This window comes from Mirounga angustirostris, unplaced genomic scaffold, assembly GCF_029215605.1.
Source record: "Mirounga angustirostris isolate CCGP_5_RB_7025 unplaced genomic scaffold, mMirAng1.0.hap1 SCAF_15, whole genome shotgun sequence".
NCBI lineage: Eukaryota > Metazoa > Chordata > Mammalia > Carnivora > Phocidae > Mirounga > Mirounga angustirostris.
The window spans coordinates 32107253-32116855 of NW_026991723.1; the positions used below are offsets into that span (position 1 = coordinate 32107253).

The window sequence follows — 9603 nt, forward strand, 5'->3', positions numbered from 1 at the left end:
TTGTTCTTTTTGTTGAGGTGATTTTTTTCCGTCTTGTCGTTTTGTCCAGAGGAGAAGAGATGAATGAGAGAACAAAATGCTAACAGGGTAACAACGTCCCCAGAAAATATACTCTAAACAAATGATAAAAGACCTGAAGCCAGAGGAAAAGAAAGGGAAAGAAAGAAAAAAGAAAAAGAAAAAAACAAAAACAGAACAAAGCAAAAAAAAAAACCAATATAATCAAATATGATCAGGCTGGTGCATAGATCAGTGTCCCACACTAGATTTTGGGTGTATTTTGGTCTGTTACAAGAAAGTGCCTCCCAAATTTTTAAAGAAGGAAAAACATAAGTACAAAAATGAGGGTTAATACGATGAAGGGATGGAATATGACTGTAAAGATGAAAATTATAAAAGATTTTATAAAAGGAATTGATAAGTTTGAAAAAAGAAAGAATTTAAAAAAAAGGGAAAGAATGTGATCAGGCAGGAGACTAGAACAAAGCCATACACTAGAGATTTAGAGTATATTTTGATTTGTTAGAAGAAACTATTTCAAAATTTTAAAGAGAGAACAACTTATATATATATATGCCAAAAATAAGGATAACTACTATGAAGGGATAGAATATGACTCTAAAAATGAAAAAGAAAACTGTTTTTTAAAAAAGGGATTGATAAGATGTTGGTTGAAGGGAAAAAGAAAAATTCAAAAAAAATTAACTTTGAAAGACTAAAGAATCATGGTAAAAAAGCCATGATCTATGTGCAGTATTCCCCTAGCTCTGGAGTTCTGCTGTTCTCATCTGCTGTTCTCACCGTAAACTTGGCTGGCTGTTCTTGCTGATCTTCTGGGGGAGGGGCCTGTTGCCGTGGTTCCGAGATGTCTTTGCCAGAGGCGGAATTGCCCCTCCCTTGCCTGTCCGGGCTAAGTAATCTGCTTGGGTTTGCTCTCCGGAGCTTTTGTTCCGTGCAAGCTTTCCGTACAGCTTTGGAGGACGAGAGTGAAAATGGCAGCCTCCTAGTCTCCGCCCCGGAGGAGCCGAGAACTCGGGGCCCCGCTCCTCAGTGAGCCCCCAGAGAAAAGCAGTCAGTCACTCCCGTCTCCCTGGTCTCAGGCCGCACTCCATGCTCACCTGGCCTGTGAATGAGCATTTCTATCTCTGGCACACGACCCCGTGTGGAGTCTCCAAACCCAGCAGATCCCTGCAGTGCACTCCCACTCCACTCCTCCCCGGGTAGGAAAGGGAGTCTCCCCAGATCTGCCGCTTGTTCAGTCCCTGCTGGAGGAGCAGTGGCCCGACTGTGCCGTGGATCATGGTTTATGGTAACCCTGAGCTGACGGCCCACTCCTCTGCTCCGTCTCTGCAGCCGGCTTCCCCGCTCTGATACCTGGGAGCTCTGCCGCACTCAGGCACCCCTGGTCTTTCTGTGACCCCGAGGGTCCTGAGATCACACTGTCCTAGAGAGGGTTCCATCCCCCGCTTAGCCACTGGAGCGACGTCCCTCAGTGGAGCTGACTCCTAAAAGTTCCGATTTTGTGCTCCGCAGCTCTATCACTTGCCAGAAGCGGCCAACAGAGGCCCCCTCCCCCGCTGTCTGTCTTCCCGACTATCGCCTCAGATTCACTTCTCCGCACCTCCTACCTTCCAGAAAGTGGTCGCTTTTCTGTTCAGAGAGTTGTTGCTATTCTTTTCTTCGATCTCCTGTTCAGTTTGTAGGTGTTCAGAATGGTTTGATCCCTATCCAGCTGAGTTCCTGGAACCAGATAAAATCCAGGTCTCCTACTCCTCTGCCATCTTGCTCTGCCCCATATCCCAGGTGCCCCTAATTTTTAAACTTTAAAGAAATGGGTGAGATTTATCACATACTTTTTTTTTTTTTTTTTTTTGAGAGAGTGCCATGGGTGTGAGGGGGAGACAGAGAGACAGAATCTTAAGCAGGCTCCACATGCAGTGAGGGGAGCATGAGGAGGGGCTTAATCTCACCACCCTGAGATCATGACCTGAGCCAAAGTCAAGAGTCAGATGCTTAACTGACTAAGTCACCCAGGCGCCCCTCAAATACTCTTTTAGATTTATATTGGAGTCATCATTTTCTTTGCTTATAAATGTGAAATATTGGGTCATTCTTGGTAAAATGAGGCTTACATGTTTGGAGGACAGAAGGAAAGTGATTTAGTTGTATATGAAGTGTTACTTGCTTTTTAGCCAGGAGACCCAGCCAAAATGAGAGTCTGATTCTGGTAGGTCATTTTCACTTAGAGAAAGCAAGATACAGCACAGTTGTTGATAATAGTCTAATTATTCTCTGGTGAGAGGATACAGCTGGTTAGGGATAACTCAAGTGAGTTCTAGCTCTGGGGTGGGCAGGAGACAAAGTAGTAGGTATAGGTGAAGGAAAAAGCCACTTAAGTGTACATGGAAGTTCTTTGAATATCCGTTGATTGGATGGAAATGTGTATTGGGCTTCACTGTGAGACTTTTAATATGTATATCCTGTTTATCAATTTTTAAAAAATTACTGAAGTTATTGTATCCTGTGAGACTTGGCAAATGTATACAAATCAAGTACACTTGTCACCTCTTCTTTCAATGTAACTTTTATACAAAATAGTCACCAGTTAACAGTTCTCAAACCACCACCAAAAAAAAAGACAAAAGTAGTATTCAGTAGGTTATCCACTATTGGCAGGGTCTACATGCCTGGGTGAGATGATTGTGACCTTGCTGCTAGTGATTACTTTGGATGTTTATGTGGTATTGCCATGGGCAAATTTTACGCCCATTCTGTTCAGATAAACCAGGAATACATTTATCAAGCCAGAAAAATCAGGTGTTGGCCAATGGCGACTTTTAAATAAATGCATGTATTATATATATGTATGTATATTTTTATCCCAATACCTTCCCAAGGCCCTACATGATCTGGCATCCGTACTTACCTCTTGCTACTCTCTCGGGCCCAAACTGCTTCAGCTACAGTGACCTCTGTGCTATTTAAACACACTCAACCTGTTGCTGCTTCTAGGCCATTATACCTGTACTACCTCTCTGACTAGAAAATGCTCTTCTCTACACCTTCATGTGGCTCACTCATTCCTGTAAGTCTCTGCAGAATTCTAGTCCTCAGAGAAGCCTTCCCTGGCTACCCTTTCCAAAACAGCCACTCTTTACTCATGCTCAGTTATTGCTATCTGAAATAGATTTTTTTTGTCTGCTCTCCTAAAGGAATATAAAGTTCTATGAAAGTAGAAACTGCCTTTTTATCACTTCTACACAGATGAGTACCTAGCACATTGTAGGAACTCAAAATATCTGTAGTACATCTTACAGCTATTTTGGAGATACCGGGGAAATTATCAGTCATTAACAAAGTACTTTGTCACGGGGAAGGGGACCTGGTATTAAAGTTTGAGTTCTTTCCGTATCTCCCCTAAATGGTATATTCTTTCAGTGTGTTTTGTAATACTTGTTGATAATTTGCTTGACTTTTATAATGTTCATAAATAAGTTTCAAGATACAACTTTGAAATGGAAACTTTGATTTAATTTTTACCTGAAATTCTTGTACATTCTGCTTTTTTTATTGACCAAAAAAAAAGACATAAAATACACTCTCGTACTACCAAAATAACTGAATTAGCCTTGTGACTGTTCAAAAAACTATTTATCCTTCTAGTTTAAAAGAAACAGTTGGGTAAAATGGAACCAGTAGTGGCTTTTGATGAGTATGAGAGTACCCATTGCTTAAGATGGCTCTGCCTTTTTTTTAAGATTCATTTATTTATTTATTTGAGAGAGAGAGAGAGTACCTGAGAGCACAGGGAGGGGCAGAGGGAGAGAGAAACTTTAGCAGACTCCTCGCTGAGCTCAGCCTGATGTGGGGCTTGATTTCAAGACCCTGAGATCATGACCTGAAACCAAGAGTCAGCGCTTAACCAACTGTGCCACCCAGGGGCCCTAAGATGGCTCTACCTTTTATAATTTAGTCCCAATTTGAGTAAACATTGGTATCGGGAAAATATGGGATTTTTTTAGATTGAAGCAAAATACCACAGAAGATAATCCTAGGAAAATAAATATGTTCTTTTTTTTTTTTTTTTTTAAGATTTTTATTTATTTGACAGACTGTAAGAGGGAACACAAGCAGGGGGAGTGGGAGAGGGAGAAGCAGGCTTCCCTCAGATCAGGGAGCTCGATGTGGGGCTCGATCCCAGGACCCCGAGATCATTACCTGAGCTGAAGGCAGCCACCCAATGACTGAGCCACCCAGGTGCCCCAAATATGTTGATTCTTCAGAGTATTAGATACTACAGAGTATTTGTGCTTTTATTTTCATAGCTTAAAAAATACTGAGGTTTGGGGGCACCTGGGTGGCTCAGTGGTGGAGCATCTGCCTTTGGCTCAGGTCGTGTTCCCAGGGTCCTGGGATTGAGCCCCACATCGGGCTCCCTGCTCGGCAGGAAACCTGCTTCTCCCTCTCCCACTCCCCCTGCTTGTGTTCCCTCTCTTGCTGTGTCTCTGTCAAATAAATAATCTTCAAAAAAAAAAAAAAAATTGAGGTTTCGTAACAGCAAAAGATTGAATAAATAACATGTGTTCATATACTGGAATACCACCCAGCTTTTTTGATAAAAGATCTGTATGTAATGACTTTGAGACAAGCTGTCCATGATTGGTTTTTTTTTCCCTTTCAAGTTTTTATTTAAATCCCAGTTTGTTAACATATGTCCGTGATTGTTTTAAAGGGAAAAACAGTAATCTCTGGAATGTGAGGTTTAAGGGGAATGTTCACTTTTTAATGCCATATATTTTGATTTTGCACATTTTCCAGTCCAGTTCTAAGATTTAAAACTAATGTGTATATCTTAATGGAATGGAGTTTCTCCGTTTTGTATATTTGCTTCTAGTACCATCACTTTTTTTTAATACAAAATGTGTGATAGTGACAAAGACATTTTTTCCCTAATTACTTAGAATCTTATTAATATTTTATGAAATACTAACCTTTTTTCTTCCCCTTGGGTACCATTCTAGAATTTTCTGAAAAAATTGGAACAATCTTTTATGTGTGTCTGCTGCCAGGAGCTAGTTTACCAGCCTGTGACAACAGATTGCCTCCATAATGTCTGTAAAGTAAGTAGATTTCTTTCTCATTTTATCTTGTTTAGGACAAGAGGGTTCACTAACCTCCAGACATGTTTTTAGCATGTAAAGCATTTTTCCATGAAACAGAACAGTTGTGGAACCTTGTCAGCTAAGAAACATTTCATTGCATTTTGGCAGTAATGCGTGTTTCAATTCTACAGTAATAGTTAAATATGTATAGTTGAGGTATTCTATCATATTTGGAGTTACTGAGGAGAGGTTGAAATGGAGAAGAAAGTAAGGTGTTGTTGCTGTGTTCTATGTTAGAGCATATGTATGTTTCATATAGTGCAAACTGAATTCCATCCACATAATGGAATCTAAAACATATTCTGTCTGGCAGCATGCCCAGAGGAGTTGAATATTGTATTACTAGTGTGGTGTAAAGGGAAAAACTGAGTTTTAGTCAAACCGAGGTTGGAATCCTGCTCAACTGCTCAGTGGTTATGTGCCCTGACCTAACCTCTGAACTTTAGTTTCTTTTGTAAAATGGAAGTAAACCTTTCGCATATGTTTGTGCCTGACCTATATATTTCTGGAAGACACATTCTACGTTTAAGTGATTTGTTGAAACATATAACTTAGTTCTAAGTAGGGGAGTCCTAAATTTTTTTTTAGGTGTTCTGTCATGAAAGATCAGGATTAAAATGCAACCTAGAAGATGAGGCTAGTGGAAACTATACATAAATTCTAACACTCTCATTTTATTGGATGAGGAAATTAAAGGACACGAAAGTTAAAGTTTCACAGTTGTGCTAGAAGTGGAACCTGAAGCCATGTCTGTAGAGTAGTTTTCATAGTGCAGATTCAGACCTTTACAGTTGTTCATCCTAAGTTTCTAGTTCCTGTTTAAAAGCATAAGTCATTGACTTTTCTACATGCTATTACTGTTATGAAATTGGGTATGTTTTTGTTTTTGTTTTTTGGTTTTGCCTTAGGATTGCTTACAGCGCTCCTTTAAGGCTCAAGTTTTCTCCTGCCCTGCTTGCCGGCATGATCTTGGCCAGAATTATCTCATGATTCCCAATGAGATTCTGCAGACTCTACTTGACCTTTTCTTCCCTGGCTACAGCAAAGGACGATGATTTGTCTATTTCTACTGTGTTGCTCTTGATGGCTTTTTGGACAATAAAGAATCTAAAATGATTGGGGGGAGGGAGCGGGGAGGGTGGAAGCGCAATGGTGGACCATATCTCTCACGTTCTGAAGCAGCTAATCCTCTTTCCTACATAGCCATTATCTTGTGTGTGTAGTAAGAGGCCCATTTCTCAACTGTCTTTTAAATATCAAAAGGTAGTTCCTGTCAGTAACAACTAGTTTTAAATGAGTAAAAAGTCAAAGCCTCAGCTCTAGTTGATATCCAAGTTAATGATTTATTTTGCAACTACCTCAGGACAGAAAAGACTTATGGGGTTTTTTAAATCATTGAGTAATTAGTTAAATGAAATTTTAGCTACGCACTGCCTCCCAAATATTAGTTGTGCCTGGTTTGTGTAATTTGATTTTACAGAGGAAATGACACTCAAGATCTTTGGAACGCAGCTTGTGTATTGTGCATAATACATTTTTAATGTCTTCTTCCATTACAATGTGTTTTGCAAGGACAGGTTCATTTTTTAGCCCATTTTGTGAGCTCCATTGTGCTTTTTTCTGGTGTTTTATGCAAGTTGACTACTAATGACTAATGAGAACAATATGAATGCATTGTTGCTGCATTAGTGTAATGTGGTGTGGTTTTGCACTTAAAAGAGGTATTCAGATGCTCTAGTTGTAAATGTTCATGAAAAGCCTCTTCTGTACTAGTCAAACTGCTTTTAGTGAGTCTCACCAGTGGTTTTACATCTGCAGAGCATTGAGGGCTGGGCTGACTTTTGAGAGGACTGAAATTGCTTCATATTGTGATCCTAAATTTTATATTCACTATATTCCCTAAAGTATACCTTAATAAATATTTTATGACCAGAAAAATAGCTCATCTTGCTTCACTTTTTTACATTTGTCTGGCTTATAGTACATATTTTTAAGAATTAATCACTTCCAGAGTATTTCATTGTATATTTTAAAACAGACATTTTCTATAATTCTCTATTCTTGATTTTTGGTAATACGAAATAGTATGAAATCTGGATTTCATTTTTACTTTTACTAAATTGGAAAAATTTTCAAAATAAGTACTTAGTGACTGTTCTTTTATCTATAACAACTTCAGTCTTGCATTCAGTTTTAGTATTATCAGTGCTACTTATTTCACTGCCATGAGAAAACATCTTTCTAGTCTCTGAAAGTATATTGTTAATATTTTCATCAAAGTTTTAATGATTGTTATATTTTCATCGAAGTTTTAATATAAAAAGTTTAATATGAGAAAACATCTTTCTAGTCTCTGAAAGTATATTGTTATATTTTCGTCAGAGTAAAGATTTAATACCAGTTTTCCTGCTTCTAGATTCAGAGCCACACATAGCGCCAATATTTATTGAATATTGCTTTGCACTAGTCACTTGTACGTTTTTATGTGTATTCATTTCATCCTCCTGACAACCTTTAGAGGCAGGTACTATTATCCCCATCTTATGGATGAACATCAGAGGTACAGAAAGGTTAAGAAACTTGCCAAAGTTCGTACATCAAGGAAGTGGCCCAGCTGTGCTAGAAACAGGCACGGATGCTGGCAATCTTACTTCTGGGCTATATAAACTCTCACATTTGAATATAAGCCAAGCTAGTTTGGGTGCTTTTCCTGCCTTCAATTAAATTCAAAATCAGGTCCTGGGGATCACTTACAGCATAGTGATTGGAACTGTTTTTACTTAGGGCTAGTTATGGACATTGGAATAGTTTTCATTTGAAGAATCAAATAGGGCCTTTTTAGATTGAAATGAATCATTAAATTGCATCATCTAGTGTTGTATTTCCTTTGGCACTGGCCATATCTCTGTGTGAAGGGTGGGAAACAAACGTCTCCTAGTTTCAGCTACTTGAACTGGTTTAGTTCTGCTTTTATTAGCAAAATAAGTGATTCTCACAGTTAAGCTATGTTTTTCTTAACTTTGTTATAATATTATGGACTAGGAAAGAAAGTGGACTCCAGCTTAACATGTTCAGGAGCCAAGAATGGCCCCAAACTAAGCAATTTTATGTTGCTTTTAAACTTTTTCAAAAGATCTCGGGTTTTTTTACATAAGTATTTTGGTTTGATATAAAAGATACAGACTTTTAGAAAATAACCACAATACCTTTGCCACACATGTAAAAAAAAAAACCATTAACAGTTATATCATCAAATGTCTAGTAAATTTCAAATTTCCATTGTCTAAAATGTCATGTATAGATATTTTAGGTTTGTTTATGTCAGGATCCAGATAAGGACCTTACATTGTTATTAATTGCTATCACTTACGTATCTTTTAATCTGTATATATCCCTTCAATTTTCCTTTACTTTTTGCAATTTGTATGTTTAAATTATTCTGGAGCCTTTCTGACAGAGCAAGATTTTGCTGATTATAACCATTGCTGGTATGGTTTAACCTGTTACTCTTTATTCTATGCAAACTGGTAATTGGAATTCAAGCATGACCAGATTCAGGTTTGTTCCACTGCCCCACACCCCCCACACCCCCCACACCCCGGTCCAAGACTTCTTCATAGGTGGTATGGTTATTCCTTCAGGTGGTATATAGTATTTGGTTGTCTCTTAGGCTCAAGTTTGAAAGAGTAGCTTCTCACTGAATTCTGTTACATGTAGTAGGTTACAGTGATTGCTGTTAAGTACTCAGCCACTTTCATATGGGTAGGATTTTTTTTCTAATTAGCGTAAGCAGGGCCTCTAGTTGTAGAACTCATTCTAAATAGTATCGTTCATTCAACAAATATGTGCATGCTAGTATGTTTAAGAATATTAGGTAAACTTTGGGGAGTTGGCAATCTAAAACACCCTAAGCTCTCTCATAAGCTTGTTATGACAGTTTGGCTAACAGAAAGGGGGACCTGCCTGTATTACAGCTTTGGATTTTAGTATAGAGCCTACATACGAACTGAAGAGAGATCTGCTCTGACTTGCCCACTGTGCACTATTTCTTTTCTGCTTATTAGGGACTGAACCTTTTCCCATTCTTCAGGACACCCTGAAATACAGAGCTCATGACTCTACCTGATTTTAGGGAATTGAGCTTGATAATTCACTTATCACCAGCTTAAACTGGGAAGAGTTTTCCATGCTTATCTCCTGTATGCTGACTGGTCCACACACCAGATGTTTGAATCCCTGAAAGAACTGATTATTTAGTAACCTGGATTAATCAGACAGTACAAAGAAAAAAATACAAACACCAAACACAAACACAAAACATCAAGAACTAGCTAGAAGGACCAGGCAGGCAGACCAAGTTACAACTATTAAAAAAATGAATGAAAGAACGAATTTTACACTATATCCTCAAGTATAAAACTGCATTGCATTGCTAGAATAA

At 38.5% G+C, this 9603-nt stretch overlaps 1 protein-coding gene across 7 annotated transcripts in view; it reads left to right on the forward strand.

The window, feature by feature from the left end:
• UHRF2 (ubiquitin like with PHD and ring finger domains 2) overlaps positions 1-7100 on the forward strand; it is a 94487-nt gene extending 87387 nt beyond the window's left edge. For all 7 annotated transcript variants that reach the window (XM_054509215.2, XM_064578936.1, XM_054509214.2 and 4 more), the window contains 2 exons: positions 5022-5120; positions 6071-7100. In XM_054509215.2, coding sequence (XP_054365190.1) covers positions 5022-5120; positions 6071-6217 — 246 coding nt within the window. In that variant the 3' untranslated portion in view covers positions 6218-7100. The remainder of the gene's footprint in view (positions 1-5021; positions 5121-6070) is intronic.
• Positions 7101-9603: the final 2503 nt, after the last annotated feature.